General features: G+C 39.6%; 2 protein-coding genes across 5 annotated transcripts; one reads left to right on the forward strand and one right to left on the reverse strand.

Moving 5' to 3' along the window:
* Positions 1-4379: 4379 nt before the first annotated feature.
* On the reverse strand, positions 4380-7831 carry pheta2 (PH domain containing endocytic trafficking adaptor 2). Of its 3 annotated transcripts, none has more exons than XM_063472371.1 (4): positions 7757-7831; positions 5792-5880; positions 5394-5628; positions 4380-5106 (listed from the first exon to the last, which is right to left on the reverse strand). In XM_063472371.1, exons 1-4 carry the CDS (start codon positions 7770-7772, stop codon positions 4703-4705), a joined length of 744 nt encoding a protein of 247 aa, XP_063328441.1. In that variant the 5' UTR covers positions 7773-7831; the 3' UTR covers positions 4380-4702. The 3 variants fall into 3 exon arrangements, with proteins under 3 accessions (XP_063328441.1, XP_063328439.1, XP_063328440.1); XM_063472369.1 differs by having other exon boundaries at positions 5394-5694; XM_063472370.1 differs by lacking the exon at positions 7757-7831 and adding an exon at positions 6609-6997 and having other exon boundaries at positions 5394-5694.
* A 13-nt stretch (positions 7832-7844) lies between these two features.
* Positions 7845-14964, forward strand: cd2bp2 (CD2 (cytoplasmic tail) binding protein 2). Of its 2 annotated transcripts, none has more exons than XM_063472373.1 (7): positions 7845-7912; positions 8244-8322; positions 9658-9787; positions 12648-12805; positions 13005-13572; positions 13650-13735; positions 14439-14963. In XM_063472373.1, exons 2-7 carry the CDS (start codon positions 8248-8250, stop codon positions 14547-14549), a joined length of 1128 nt encoding a protein of 375 aa, XP_063328443.1. In that variant the 5' UTR covers positions 7845-7912; positions 8244-8247; the 3' UTR covers positions 14550-14963. The 2 variants fall into 2 exon arrangements, with proteins under 2 accessions (XP_063328443.1, XP_063328444.1); XM_063472374.2 differs by having other exon boundaries at positions 7883-7916; positions 14439-14964.
* The last annotated feature ends 885 nt before the right edge of the window (positions 14965-15849 follow it).

The raw sequence follows: 15849 nt of genomic DNA on the forward strand, positions 1-15849 counted from the left end.
GACACTGTGTGTGAAGCCGCGTTATACGTTTATTCCCGGGGGCTTATATACTACTCCACCAGCCAATCTAACTTTAGCCGCAGCCTCAAGTTTGGATGGGAATAAAAAGAGAGAGAGAGCGAGAGGGTGTGTGTGTGTATGTGAAATAGAGAGAGAGAGAGAGAGAGGATGGTCAAGGATGAAGTGATGGCAAAAGTGAAGGAGACAGAATGGCGGGGCAGCGTATCACCTTACAGGAGATCAAAAATAGACCCGAGAGTCTTGGAATTAAGTAAACCTGATAGCTGAGGGACCATGTTGCAGGTTTGCAGTCCCACGTGGACTAATAAGGACATTCAGGACATATATACTTGTTGGACCACTGGACACTGCCTCTCCTCCCCTCCTTCTGTCCACCTCCATCCGCCTGCAGAAAGGCACAGAGGCCACTCTGACTTTATTTTTGGTTTGTGATGTCCATTTGCGATATTACAGTTTGAGATACAGGCATTCTATATGCTCAGCAACTGATGAAGCTCTTACCCTGAATGTGCACAGCGCTGCTTTCTTTTTTTAAGCCGTGACAAAGTGACGATGCTGATGTCAAATCTGGGATTTTCCCATGGAAGTTATGATGACAGGAGCTGCTTAGCAGGATCAAATACGTAGTACTACATAAAAACATGCAGCCATTAATAAAACGAGCAACAGCAAGATATATAAGCAATATTTTTTTTTACTTACACTGAAATACTTTAGAATCGTGCTGTAGAAAAGGGTATCTGAGGATATTCATGCTTACAGACTTAGTTATATACAGTTTCTATTTGTATTTTACCCCCGTCCTTTCTGGATGCATTAATGCAAATGCAAACTGGTCTGTTTTATGAAAAGAGTTTTATTTATTTATTTCCCCTTTCTTTTTCAGTCTTTTTAAACCTATTCCATTATGGTGAAATGGCACATGAGAGCTTAAACAAATTATTTATCCAACAGTCTCATTGTTTAATAATTAAAATGTTAGTGCAAACAATGTAAACATGTTAGGGATGCATATTAGTGTCACAACAATGAAACATGAAAAGCAAAAAACAAATGAAAAATAATAAAAACAACATAATTGTTATGTTTATAATAATTAATAATGTAATTGAAACAAATACACAATTAAACAATTTCTGCTATTATAGGTCACAGATATGCAGGGGGTGATAAACGAAATGCCTAAAACATTTATTTATTAGCAAAAGAGCAATGTACGAATACTTCCTGCATTCTGAAAGTAATTTTAAGAAAATGACCTTAAATTATTAATAAAAGTTTAATCCTAGAGAAAAATCAGATATTACGTAATGTGTGGCTTAATTAGATTCTTAATACCCATGCAGGGATAATTTAACTTTACTTAACTTTCAATATTTAAATTAGTTTTTTTATTGGACTAACCAAAGACATAAGGGATAAGCCAAAAGGTTTGCACACCAGTAATTTAATTTTTAAACATGTCCATTTTTATGATGTCTCTTAGTTAAATAAAATTTTGATTGTGGAAGCAGATAGTCGCTTCATATGTAAGATTAATTTTGAGGCCTGAAAACTACAATACTACCTTTTACAGGCAGAATGGCAATTAATTTGCAATGTGTAGTGTGAGTTGCTCTTTTGTGTAATTCAGTTTTTTCTCATTTTTTTGTGTGTTTGTTTTTTCCGAAGGGGTGTTGCGAGCCTTAAATGTACGACAACATGCCAGACAAGTGAAAGCACCATTAATCTCTGTCTGAGGCTCTGCCTTCTCATCACTACAGAGGTGTGTGTTTTCTGATTGGTTCCACTCATGAACACTTTCCCACCTGTTTGGCCCCCTCTCACACCGTCTACCCCTCAGGCTCCCACCCCCTTAAATATAAAGGGATTACTTGGCAGGGTGATGGCAGCAGACATTCCCAGAAGAGCATAAAAGGGACAGCTGAGTGCGACCAAAATAGCTAAATAAACCTAACAGTCTGTCGACGTGCCGCGCCCCCCCCCCCCAATAGCAAAATGCTTTCCTTCATTTGCTCTTTCAGGTTTTATATCCAAATCTACTTCAGAGATAATCTGTTTTCATTTCATTAATCAGGCGCATTTATTTTTGTTCTGTGGTTGAGACTGTTTGTGTTTCCACTTATCTCCCCACCAGCCACTGATGAGTCACATCTCTGCTTTTTACTGGTTTCCAGTCCCTCAGTAATCTGAATTAGGCTGGTGTTTGTTTTCACTGGACGTGCAGGAATTCCAGGGTCTGAGTCTCAGTACTTACTTTGTATTCTTGTTGACCTTTGACCTCTGTTTCACTAGCCCATCAACATCTCATTGCAGGCGTTATATGTATCACACCAGTTTTTACTTTTAAGAGGAAGAAGTGGATAAGATAAGATTTGCCTATATTTTTTTTTTCTGTACACTTCATTTATCGCTCATGCACGGCCACTTTAGAATCACCAGTTAACCTGAGATGCACTGTTGGAGGAAACTGAAGCAGGCAAACTCCACGCAGAAACAAAGGTTCAAACCAGGAACGTTTTTACTGTGAGGTGACAGTGCCAACACGTGCAGCGCCATATTAAACACCACTGAAACTCTGTATTTTAGCTTTAAAAGGGGCTCCATAATCTGCTCCCACAATAATCATTCAGTGCGTTTACACTTTAGGATTTACTTAAACAAGTTAGATCTTGCAACTTAGAGAAAAGAATAAATCATATTACTTCAGTGTAACATTTTAATGCATTTCAACAGATTGCATTGCTTCTAATATCAGCATATGGTGACCACTGTATCTGCTTTAAACATCATTTAGCCTGTTTCTTTCTGTTGTTTTAACACTGTGTGTGTTTGGGTTTTTTATTTGTGTTCTTTATGTGATTGTGACTGAAAATAATAACAACAACTCAATGGCTTCCTCTTAGATTTGTCTTTTTGAAAGGGAAAAGTTTTGATTTTAAAATCGGTCTTCAGTGAAATAACAAATAAATCAAAGTGGTTTTCTTCAAACTGGCCCTTCTAGTTGGACACGAGAGTCAAGCACTTCTTAAAAAATATGCAAACGAGCTGCAACATCTCAAACTTTTCACAGATGTCTCAGCTGCTGCAGTTTACTGACTTCACCGTCTGCACAATGTGTTTACTCGCCGCTGTGGTGAGGGAATGCTTTCATACAGATGTGTGTGTACATTGCAGGCGCCTGTGCTGTAATGTGACGCATCCCACCACGCTCTTGAGAAGCCATCTATCATTTCTGGATGATTGGTATGTGTGTCTGTAGGGTCTGGAATGTGGAGAAGCTCCCTGCTTGACCTATGGGGAAGACGGCCTTAGCAAATTGGAGTGACACGGGAGACATGAGAGTTTGTAATGTCATACTGTGTGTTTGATCACCGTCCAGTCTGAGGTTACTCTGTTTGGTTATTTGAGTCCATCTGTGATTGTGTTACATCAATCGCCATTCAGTGAATTTCAAAAGCACTTCAGGTGTCTGTTGTTGTTTTTCAAGTTGCAGGACAGCTGAATTGTGGACGCTGCTGATAAAAGTAAGCAGCAACTAACTTAACTAAAGCCACTTAATTTTCTTAAATATGTAACACCAGCTGCATTCTTTGTGTCTCTTGCATGTTTCCATAAATCAGTTAGTCACACACTGTGCCTGCAGCTCCCTCTACTGTTCATGTTCCTTCACTGCTTCTTCTTGTCTGTGAAGGTTCTCAGTCATCCAGGTCACTGCTTCTTCTTCTTTCGGCTGCTCCTTTTAGAAATCACCACAGCGGCTCATCTACCTCCTCTGTCACAGCAACCCTCCTTCACTACATCCATGAATCTTCTCTGTGGTTTTCCTCTTTCCTCCACCCTTTGTCCAGTATATCCACAATCCCTGCTCTTCACATGCCCAAACCACCTCAGCCTTGCCGCTCTGACTTTCTGATCTGTCCCTCTGATGTACTGATTTCTAACCTGCGAATGAAAAGCTTAACATACTCAACTCTGTCACCTCTTGTATTTTTGTCAGTGCAACCATCTCCAAACCATACATGATAGCAGATCTCGCTACCATCTTCTAAACCTTCCCTTTCACTCTTGCTGCCATCCTGCTGTCACAAATCACCGGTGACACTCATGCTTGCACTCTCTCCTTTCTTTTGCTTTAGATGGTATTTAAGCTCATCTACCTTCAGGACATGGACTTTCTTACCACCACTGTTAATCACAGGCGTAGATTTAAGAAGGGGTTCTTTTGAGTTATGTTTTCATTTGTATTTTGTGCATCAAAGTTGTGTGTCAACATGCCAACGAACCAATTACAAGTCATAAAAACACAATAGACAAGTTTAATTTGATCATACCATGAATTTCATATAATACTCTTTTATTTAACACTGCATCATGGTGGGCGTCCCACAGCAAGAAAATCACAGGTGTAAAATATTGCCATAAAATATAAAAATAAAAGGCCCCTTTGAACAGCATCTACCCTGCTTTACATTCCAGTGTGTTTTCTTCACAGAATCTAGAAAATCTGAACTTTCTGTAAAGAGTTTAAAGCTAATCTAAAAATGATCGGCGTTGATCAGACAGATGTCAGGTGTCTGCCAAAAATGTCAAAATACTAAAACAGGCTCGCTTCCTCTTTGACACACATGACTCACCCCATCTCAGTTCCTCCTAAGGAAACCCTAAACTCTTTTTTCTTTCACCCCAGGTCAATAAGATCTTGATCAGTGTGGTCCTCTTCTTTTTGCCGACTTTTCAGCCAGTCCTCTCGCGCTTTCTTCACTTCCTGGCCATAATAATCATGGAGTTTGCTAAAATCCTCGAACAGGTCAAATCCCATCAAAGGCCACTCCCCATACAAAGGTGCTGGTCCATTAAGAGGTGTGACACAAGCATGTCTCCTGGTCCAAAGTTTGGGGGATTTTTTTGCCACTGCTTTAGCTGGTATGGAAGGTGCTTGTAAAAGGGTGCTGGCACTGAAGCTCCTCCCCTCTCTGACTACTGCTGTTTGCTGCGTTGTGGTGAATAAGAAGCTGTTTGTGGGCAGCTTGAGGGCACTGACAGAGGGGTGGGACTCACCCAGGCTTTGCTGCTGCTTAGCTTCTGTGAATAGAAACCAAAATATGAAGAGAAAACCTTGCTTGTATATATAAAGTGTAAAAATTTCAACAGTTACATTTTACATTCAGGTTATGTGCTGTGATATTTCAGGACTAGGGGAAATAACTTGCTGTAATCGCACCAGACTATTCTATTTTTATACTTTTTTAAAAGCTCAGTGAGCTGTTTAAGTGCTGGGCAAACCATAGATTAAAACCATATAAAAATGGCTGATTGAAAGCAAAAAAACATGAGAATTTGATGTATAGGTGGCAGTACTCCTAACACACCTTCATACTGTCTCGCTAGGTCTTTCACCAGCATGGAGACGTAACAGTGGCTGGCTGAGTGGAGAGCTTTCACCCAGCTCTCTTGACCCTGGCGATCTGTTGCTGCAAATCTGTAGGTTTTGAGTCCAGGCCCAAACACCAGGGAGAAGGTAAAATGTCCATCGGTCTCCGAGTGCTGAACAGCACACCCTTCCAGCACAATGACACCCAGCAGGTGTCTGTCAGCTGGGCGCTCCTGGTAAAAAAGCAAGTTTGCCTTCAGGACAAACCACCGCCGGTGGTAGGTGTCATTTCGTTTTTTCTACGGGGGCATTTAAGATAAATGAAGTCAAACAAAAAGATTGTATTTGCACATGAAAAGTGATTTCACATTGTTTATGATGTATATCATCTCAAACCTTTTTGTTGAGATATCCCTCTTTATCCACTGGAGATGTGCACGAGAGGTAATGGGTTAAAATCTTCTCATGAAGCTTCATCACAACACCTGAAAAAGAGAAAGCGCTGATGCATTCAGATGATATTTATATCAAAATCTGCACTAGATGTAACGAACACATGACAGAAGAGTGACACGGCAAAATATGCATGGCCCTTAAATTACTGTACTTGTTTTATGTGTGTCAAAGCAAAATGGATTTGTTGGTATGATAGCAATACAAAATGAAACATTTTGAAACAATAGAAAAAACTCAAAAAATGGACTCAAAACTAAATAAATAATTCGAAAAAATTAAGCAATGATATTTCAGGTCGTCAGAGTCAAGCTTACTCTGTGTTCCTTATTACAGTGAAACCAAGCAAGGCAGATTTTATCTTCTGTTTCTAGTGAAACAGTCTGCAAATATTAAAAGTGTACAGATATTTAACTTTAATGGGTTTATGTACCTTTAACTTTTTGCTTTTGATTTTAATGTCTTTTAAATGTGATTTGAATGAAACTTAAGCCATTTAAGCCACGCTAAATAATCTTGCCATGTCATGTCACGGAGGAACCGAAAAACTGCAATACTTATATTGTAAATTTATTACTGCTGTACTGCTGTGTTCATACTGCTATTTTAACCATTATGAGCTTTTTCTATAAGTAAGTTGCAGTCATGATGAAAACAGGTGTATAGCTGTGCAGCTAAATTGTATCTACTATAATCCGACAGTTTTGTCTAGTAACTATAAACAACAGTGACATAATAGAAAACGGTGACTCAGACTTACCCCTGCCAATGATAAATCGCTCACAGGGTCAGTTTGCCCTCTCGCGTGGACGTTACCTTAATTACATTCGCACATATTTTCTTTGATTCTTGTCATTCCTGCTCGTGAAGCCGATTGTTCTCCTCCAGATCCAGACAATGTTTGAATGTATAGTTTCAGGTTACTACCACCGGTTCTCCCTCATGAACAAGAGGACGAGCGTTGAAATATAAATAACTCGACCCACTTCCTGGTAACAAAACCCTGGTAACATTATATTCTCTCGCCTCTGCGCTTGAGTCTGCTTTGAGCTGATGGGTCATACACCGGCAGTTGAAACCAACCTTACTGACAAGAAGTGCTACCTGGAAGTGAGATGCTCAGCCCTCTCACTTCTGCATTTTCTGTTACTTGATCTAAACTTAATATCAGTTAAGTTTAGATCAAGTCTCTCATTGTATGTGGGGCAAATGTCCCTTGATTCTTGAGCTTTCTTCAGAAAAAGCGAATATTTATCCATATATCTAAAAGCAGAAAAACATTAAATGGCCTCCTGAAAATGTGGCTCATCATTTTTTTGCTTGTGTCTATTTTTGACATCCACTTATCCTTTTTATCCTTATGGCCCTCAGAGAATTTAGAATCTAAAAGGCTCCAACGTGTAAACACATGAAAGGCCTTATACACTGGGGAGCCCTTTCTTGGTTGTCTTGGTTGTCTTATATACTTTGGATACTCATCGCTGCCTCCTGTATTTTTGTCAGTGCCACCGTCTTCACATCATGGCACTCGCCTCTGATTCACACACATGTATTCTGTCTTGCTTCTACGGACTTTCACTAACTATTCTCCCATCTCACGCATTTTCTTCCTTCATCACCACCTCTAAGTCTAAGAACTTTCTCTTCACTCATTAGTACTTTTGTATCTCTATCTTTAACAACTAAATCCCATCCAGCTCGACCTCTCTACCTAACCAATCGTTACAAGTTCTTTTCTCCTTTCTAAGTGTCCAGCCTCACACACAACTCACTATATACGTCTGTAATACACGTATTTCTGAAATATACAATCCAATTCCCCAAAAGTCGATTCTGTTCATCTAGCGTTTTCAGTGGATGATTCAGTGATTCAGTGGACAGAATCAACTTTTTGGGATTTTTACTTACCTGGGTGATTGAGCATGCATCAAGACAATACAATCCAATTCATACTCCTCGTCAGCTGGTGGCGGTAGTGCGCCGTATCACTGTTTGTTAACGACAACGTGAAAACATGAAAAGAAGAAACTGAGTCGAAAACGAACGTCGTTTGAATAATTTTCGGCAGGTTTTTACATCATTTTACAGCAAAACATTACTTTAATAGATTCCTTTTCATATTTCACCTATAGCGTGCAAACATTATACTCAGTAAATGTTATTTCACCTCTACAAAGGCGTTTTGAGATGTAGTATTTGCATGTGGTTTGTAGCTCATGTTTTTGGCTAACATGTTAGCCACAGAGCTAACCTGAGTTGCATGTTCACGGCTAATTATTACAACGTTACAGGGCTACGCGCCTTAAAAGTTTCATAAAACTGCTCAAGTAACATCACAGCTCACCTTCACCTCCACTTCACGGGAATAAAAGAGTCACTGTTTTTCCTCCTGTAGCACCATGTCGAAAAGAAAAGTAACATTTGAGGATGGCAACGGAGAGTTTGACCTCGAAGACGATGTCCCGAATAAAAAGGTAATGCTGTCTTCTTTACACGGTTATTTAAAAAGTATAGACTGCTGTGGTGGCAGAGGTTAGCAATAATTATTTTGTAGTGCAATTAGATTCTTACTAGTTGTTTACAGCCAAGCATCACACACGTACTTTCGATATCTCCAATGTTAAAATGGCACAGTAATGCGCAAGTATAAGTCAGTTACCGAAATTTAGCTCTGAAGTATTTGTCAGTGTCATGCATACAGTTGTGTATATAGTCAATAATAATAGAAAGATTGTTGCTGATGCTAACACAAACTTTCGTAGTGAAGTCAACATATTGGCCTGTATTCATCTATTATGTATTTAGTGTATTGAAAAACGCAAATGTGTGGTCATTGTGTAGCAATGTTCCATCTTTTGATGTAACAAACTAGTTAGCAACATGTTCTAAAGAGACAGCTTAACGCCACATAAGTATCTGTGCTAGAGATGCTCAAAGCAAATGCAAAGCTGCAGATGTTTACATACAGTCAGGGCGTGAATGTCATGCTAAATTTGGACTTCTAACGACTTTTTTTGAGCTGTTCTTTCCCAGGATGGAATTATTGTACAGCATATATAATTGATGATGTTAAAAGCCAAAAAATTAATTTGGAATGTGTCTAATCCATGCAGGGTTATAAGTGTACATGGCTGGCAGTCTGAAGTGTCACTCAGACTATGGCCTATAGTGCGCCTCTGTATTCAACGTCTGCTGGACTGTCTCTTTATTAATTTAATCCTTCTCCAGTTCACACATACTTTTAAGCTCAGTCTGAATACTTTGGAGGGATTTATTCATAAAATGAATAAAACAAACTGTGATTTTAAAAGCAGCCAAAAGTACTTGGTGTTGGCAGTTTCAGAGAAAGGCATAAACACTTCACAGTGTGATAGCAGTTTGGCAGGGTATTATCTGTCAAGCCCCATGGTGTGAGCACACGTTTATGTCTCAGTCATTTATAGTTCATAGTCGTCCTAAAAACACAGATGCATTGTATAAGCAAATAACCTTTACTCTAGTAAAGACTATACTTGGTGGCCTAAGAATTAAATTTGACCACAGCAGAAGCAGCATTAACTGAGAGAGTTTTTCGTGTGCTTTGGCACGTTTAATAAAATGTTAGAGCCTTTTTATTCTTTTTTTGTCTTTGGACGAAACCATTAAAAGCACACTACTCTATGTGTGTCTGTTTTGTTTATTTTTCAAGAACTAATTGATGAAATAGGAGTAGTCAATATATCTTTATTTATTTTTTTAATTTTATGTCATTTCAGTTCACTTGGTGAAATATTTGTGTTATTTTTATTTTTCTTCTACTCTTGAAATAGAGTTGTGAAGCTGTCAGCGGACCAGGCTCCAGGTTTAAGGGTAAACATTCCCTCGACAGCGATGAAGAGGATGAAGGAGAGGACACAAACAGCAGCAAATATAATATTTTAGACAGTGATGATGTTGAGGGTATGTTGATTATTTAAGCTGTATCTGTAACTCTTAAGTGGTCCTGTTTACTCTTCACATGTTTATTTCCCCCACATTGAGTCAAATTTAGAACTGTCCCTTTATTTCTTTAAAGGGACAGTTTGGTTTCTTAGAATTTGGATTTTATGAGATATTATGATCCCTTTTATTTCCCCCTGGAATGTTTTGCGTATAGTAGAGGTAGTGCCACTTTGGAAAAGTAATTGCTGAAGGGGATAACATATCATAGGTCTGTTAAGTTGACAGTAATTTTTGGCCAAATGAGTTTTAGTTGACTGGTGTCTTTGTCAGCTGAACAGATACAGAGACACATCGTACACCCTCGTGTTATCTGAGCAAATTTTGGAGGATTCACTTGAGCATTGCCTTGTTTTACTTGGCCTTCATGCATTGATCGTACTGTCTTTTTAGTTAGTTGTGTTGCTTTAAAGTGCAGACACACAGCACTTTGCATATAACTTCTACTTTGTTAACATTAGTTGCTAAACCCAAAACATTTCGAAACACCAAATGATGAGTCACTCTGAGGGACAAGCGCTTCACCTTCTGCAGTGCCAAACAGTTTATTTTTGTTGTATATCTGTCTTTTAACACAGTTTTAGTCATCCAGACTACATCTAGGTAATTTCAGTTTGTGTGGTACATTCACACATGTGGTTAGGTACTCAAGGTTTTAACTGTTGGAGCATGTACAGGGTGGGCCATTTATATGGATACACTGTTATAACATGGGAATGGTTGGTGATATTAAAGTCCTGTTTGTGGCACATTAGTATATGTGAGGGGGCAAACTCCTCAAGATGGGTGGTGACCATGGTGGTCATTTAGAAGTCGACCATCTTGGATACAACTTTTGTTTTTTCAATATGAAGAGGGCCATGTGACACATCAAACTTATTGGTAATGTCACAAGAAAAACAATGAGTTATTTACAAGTTTCTCTTTGTTCACAGCCATTGACATGTCGAAGAGGTTAACATGTGAGGAGCGGATCGAAATTGTGTTGATATCTGGTGAACGCAGTAACCGGGTCATTGCAGCAGATTTCAGTGCAAGACACCCTACGAGACCACCCATCTCCCATGCTACAGTTAGCAAACTGCTTGCTAAGTTTCGTGAAACTGGTTCAGTGTAGGATTTGCCAAAATGTGGATGCAAGAAAACTGTCACTAATGAAGAAACATCAGTGGCTGTCCTAGCTTCATTCAGCAAGAGCCCACAGCGTAGCACTCGCCGCATGTCACTGGAGAGTGGCATTAGTCGAACATCCCTTCGGCGGATATTAGCTACTCACAAATGGCACCCTTACAAACTCCAGCTACTGCAGCATCTCAACGAGGATGACCCAGATCGGCGCACAGAATTTGCAGAATGGGCAAAACAAAAATTGGAACAGGACCCTCAGTTCACGCAGAAGATTTTGTTCAGTGATGAGGCAAACTTTTATGTGAATGGTGAAGTTAACAAACAAAACCACCGCTATTGGTCTGACACTAACCCACATTGGATGGATCCCTCCAAGACTGTTGGAACAACAAAAGTGATGGTTTGGTGTGGTATATGGGGTACAACGATAGTGGGTCCATTCTTCATCAATGGAAACCTCAAGGCCACTGGACATTTGAAATTGCTACATGATGATGTGTTTCCCTCTTTATGCACTGAAGCTGGCACGTTCCCTGAGTTTTCCCAGCAAGATGGTGCACCACCACATTATGGGTGCCAGGTCCGAGCATTCCTAGATGAACAGTTTCCTGGAAAGTGGATTGGTCGTCGTGGGCCAGTTGAATGGCCCCCAAGGTCTCCCGATCTGACCCCCTTAGACTTTTATCTTTGGGGTCATCTGAAGGCAATTGTCTATGGTGTGAAGATACGAGATGTGCAGCACCTGAAACTACGGATACTGGATGCCTGTGCTGGCATTTCTCTTGCGGTGTTGCTATCAGTGTGTGAAGAGCGGGAGAAGAGGGTTGCATTGACAATCCAACACAATGGGCAGCACATTGAACACGTTTTATAAGTGGTCAGAAACTTGTAAATAACTCATGAAAGAATAAAGTTACGTTGAAACCAAGCACACCATTGTTTTTCTTGTGACATTACCAATAAGTTTGATGTGTCACATGGCCCTCTTCCTATTGAAAAAACAAAAGTTGTATCCAAGATGGCCGACTTCTAAATGGCCACCATGGTCACCACCCATCTTGAGGAGTTTGCCCCCTCACATATACTAATGTGCCACAAACAGGACTTTAATATCACCAACCATTCCCATGTTATTACGGTGTATCCATATAAATGGCCCACCCTGTATAACTGTCTTTTAACACAGTTTTAGTCATCCAGACTACATCTAGGTAATTTCAGTTTGTGTGATACATTCACACATGTGGTTGGGTAATCAAGGTTTTAACTGCTGGAGCATGTATTCTGAATATCACAGGATTATACTCATTTAATTGTGGGAATCCAAAGTCCTGATCAAGATTAAAGTTTGCTTAATTATGTGTCCCTACCTAATCCCACTTTAAAGAAATCAAACTCATTTTAGCAACAGGGGTGCTGAATTCTCTGATTTCTGTCCTATGCAAGTGAAAGATGTTGTTTTGGCTCAATCAGGGGTTTTTCTACATAGAGCGAATTTTGGCAGCACCCCAGTGGGTTTTTAGTCACAGCCAATGGAAAATCACAAGTGAAATAAATGGTCATAAATAACAAAATGCAAATATAGTAACACATAGATATTGCTTTGCCAAAGACCCGCTTTAATCCAGGAAAAAACCCGTAAGCATCATTTGTGAGTAGTTGGTTAATACGACCATGCCAACTGTGTTTTCAGGTCAAGAGGGAGCAACCATTGACTTTGATGAGGGAGTTTCTATTACTCCTTTCAACCTGGAAGAGGAGATGCAAGAAGGACACTTTGACTCAGAGGGAAACTATTTCATCAAAAAGGAGCAACAGATTAGAGACAACTGGCTTGATAACATTGACTGGGTAATTGAGTTCCTTTTTATTACACCACTGTTAATTCTTTCTCTGTCACTGTTTTTATTTTTTTGTCTGCTTTTTTCAGCCCGAAATCTGCTTTTGAGTGTTGGTGTCTGTGTATTTCATGAGTTTGTAATCTCATTTTGGTGACAGGTGCTTCATATTTTAAACAGTGTTCAGTAATAAAAGTCTCTTCTTTCTTCAGGTGAGAATAAGAGAGCAGCCTTTCAAAAAAAAGAAGAAAGGTCTTGGAGCCAAAAGGACACGCAGAGCAGGTGATGAGGACGAGGCAGAGGAAGAAAAACAGAGAGAAGAACAGCAAGCAGACCAAGAAGAAGAGGAGGAGGAGGAAGACGCAGAGCCTCCAGAGGACCCACTGGCATCCTACACACAGCACCAGCTCACTGAAGCTGTCATCGAACTACTGCAGCCTGGAGAAACAGTCGCTACAGCGCTCCGTCGGTTAGGAGGCCTTGGAGGACGGAAGAAGGGAAAGCTGAGGGAAGAAGAAAAATCCACAGAGGAGACCAAAAGGGATACGGAAAAGCTTGATCGGCTCACAGCGCTAGCTGACCGACTGGTTGGATCCGGGATGTTTGAAATCTATCAGCAAACCTACGAAAAACTGGCCTACATGTTAAAGAGCATGACTAGCAAGCGGCCAGCGGTGGGGGGTGAGGAGGAGGAAGAAGGAGATGAGCTTGACATGTTTGCTGACAAGTTTGATGAGAAGCATGGTGAAACAGCTGAGGACAAAGATGACAATAAAAGAGGTAATTTAGTTATTTTATCTACTTTAATTTTCAAAGACTATATTTTTGGTTTAAATCCCATTTTGCCTTCCATCCAGTGAGCGATGAAGTGATGTGGGAGTACAAGTGGGAAAATAAGGATAATTCAGAAGTCTACGGCCCTTTCACAAGCCAGCAGATGCAGGTACTCTCCTAAAACTACTTGAAATTGAATGGCAGGACTAATGTTAAGTGTTTGTAGGTGACTGTTTAAAATGATCAGAAGGGAAATGGTTCCCTCTGTGGCCATCGATAATGGTAATCGAATCTTTTTAGACCAAAAATCTTTTCATCCTCTAAATCTGAGGCCTGGGTTTCCAACTGGGAATAGGTGGAGTGTCCATTCCGTGTTGGGGAGGTGTTGCTGCTCCAAGTATCTCAGACTGTTGCAGCATCTGCAGTAATGCAGACACTGTACTGATCGATTGTGTTGAAGAGTGTGAAGGTGTCGATTCTCTGGTCAGTCTATGCTCCTAATCTCAGCTATGGTTTTGGGTAGTCATTGAAGGAATGACATCACGGATAGAAGTAGCAGAAATGAGCCTTTTTGGAAGGGGGCTGAGCTAAAGCTTCGAGATGGGGTGAGGTTGACTGTTTGGGAGGGTGCACCCCCTAGAAGAGCTGGAGGAGGTGGCTGAGAAGAAGAGGTCAGGGTGTCTCGGCTGATAAGAGGCAGAAAATTAATGAATAGATTATAGCATCTTACATTATCCTAATTGTAAAGGTGTTTGTTGTGGATCTAGAGCAATGTAATAATGAACCTCACAGAGTTAACAGCTTTTAGGTTTAAGGAATTTTAAAAACACTAATGACATTTCAGCTTTTCTTTGTTTCTGGTGTCTTTCCAGGACTGGGTGGATGAAGGCTATTTCAGCAGTGGTGTTTACTGTAGGAGGGTGGACCAGGAGGGATCGCAGTTCTACAGCTCCAAGAGACTGGACTTTGAACTCTATACATGATTTACATCGAGTATTGAAAACTTTGAAGATAATATTATGTTTCAGCTACAATCAATTCTCAGCCTTTTCATGATTTTTTTTTAGGGCTTTGGTTTCAGATCTGCCATTTTAACACTGGTTTTGTTTTCTGTACACTGTTTTTTAAATAAATGATGTATGTGGTGAAGTAATCTGACATGTTTCTGTTAATCTTAGAATCAGATGACTCAATTTTAAGATCACTGTGTTTTATTTCTTTCTTGACATGTGCTGAAAGTTTAAATAGCCTTTCCAGTTGACGGTACATGTAGCGCATTTTGAGAGACTGAATTATTCAGTTATTGTAGAGTATTTTACACTTATAACCATGGCTAAAAAAAAAGGTACATCCTCTTTAAATGATAAGGTTTTACTGTCAGGACATAATAAAAAAATCACATATTACAGAGTGTCATTATTTAAAACAAGCCAAAACGCAGAAGCAGTGTGTGAAAGCATCCTCACTGGTTCCACAGATGGATAAAGTTGTGGTCAAGAGTTTACATCCACTCACGGGTGTGAATGTCATGGTAATTTGGGGATTTTAATTAATTCTTGGAACTATTCTTTTTCCAAGGTCAAATGATTATACAGCATACATCTTTAATGTCTTTGAAAAAGAACAACTGGGTGCACATGTTTGAATTTATTTTGGATTTTGTGTAATCCACACAGGGTCAAAAGTATACATACAACCCACTAATATTTTGCTAAACTTTCCTTAGCAAGTTGGACCTCAACCAGATGCTTTTGGTAGCCATCAACAAGCTATTGGAATAATTCTGGCTTGATATTTGACCACTATTCTTGGCAGAACTTGTGAAAGTTTCCTGGCTTTTAAACAGATGAGGTCGTGGCTTTTGATTGAGTGTAAGGGACTCAACGTTTATGCATTTTATGTTAAAAAAGGGAGTATAAAGAAGTATAAGCTATAATCCTGCCCCTTCTTATTGTTAAATAAATGACTGCAACATTCATCTTCCTTTCAACAAAACTTATGGCCTACATATATCGAGATGTAAATCACACCAATGCATTAATATGTATACAAGCTATACAGCTCATTCATATATACATACATTGACCTATATCTACACAAACATATGTACTCATAGATGTAGTCACGCACAAAATCACTTATGTAGAGTCAATGTTTCGACTCTTTATTCTAGAATGAATAAATTAAGAGGGTAAGTAGCAGCCCACTGCTGACTCAAAGCAGAACTTTTTGGCAGTTTTGCTGGTCCCCAAGTAATTCCATGGAGGAAATACATCTGCAAAT

The sequence above is a fragment of the Pelmatolapia mariae genome, linkage group LG4, assembly GCF_036321145.2.
Source record: "Pelmatolapia mariae isolate MD_Pm_ZW linkage group LG4, Pm_UMD_F_2, whole genome shotgun sequence".
Classification (NCBI taxonomy): Eukaryota; Metazoa; Chordata; class Actinopteri; order Cichliformes; family Cichlidae; genus Pelmatolapia; species Pelmatolapia mariae.

Bases quoted from the DNA above. Each gene is read 5' to 3' on its own strand.
- pheta2 (XM_063472369.1), bottom strand. The intron at 5,695-5,791 runs GTTTGAGATGAT...ATGCCCCCGTAG, and splicing joins AGGGATATCTCAACAAAAAG to AAAAAACGAAATGACACCTA. The intron at 5,107-5,393 runs GTGTGTTAGGAG...TTCTATTCACAG, and splicing joins CCTAGCGAGACAGTATGAAG to AAGCTAAGCAGCAGCAAAGC.
- cd2bp2 (XM_063472373.1), top strand. From the start codon at position 8,248: ATGTCGAAAAGAAAAGTAACATTTGAGGATGGCAACGGAGAGTTTGAC. The intron at 12,806-13,004 runs GTAATTGAGTTC...TTCTTTCTTCAG, and splicing joins GGCTTGATAACATTGACTGG to GTGAGAATAAGAGAGCAGCC. The intron at 13,736-14,438 runs GTACTCTCCTAA...GTGTCTTTCCAG, and splicing joins TCACAAGCCAGCAGATGCAG to GACTGGGTGGATGAAGGCTA.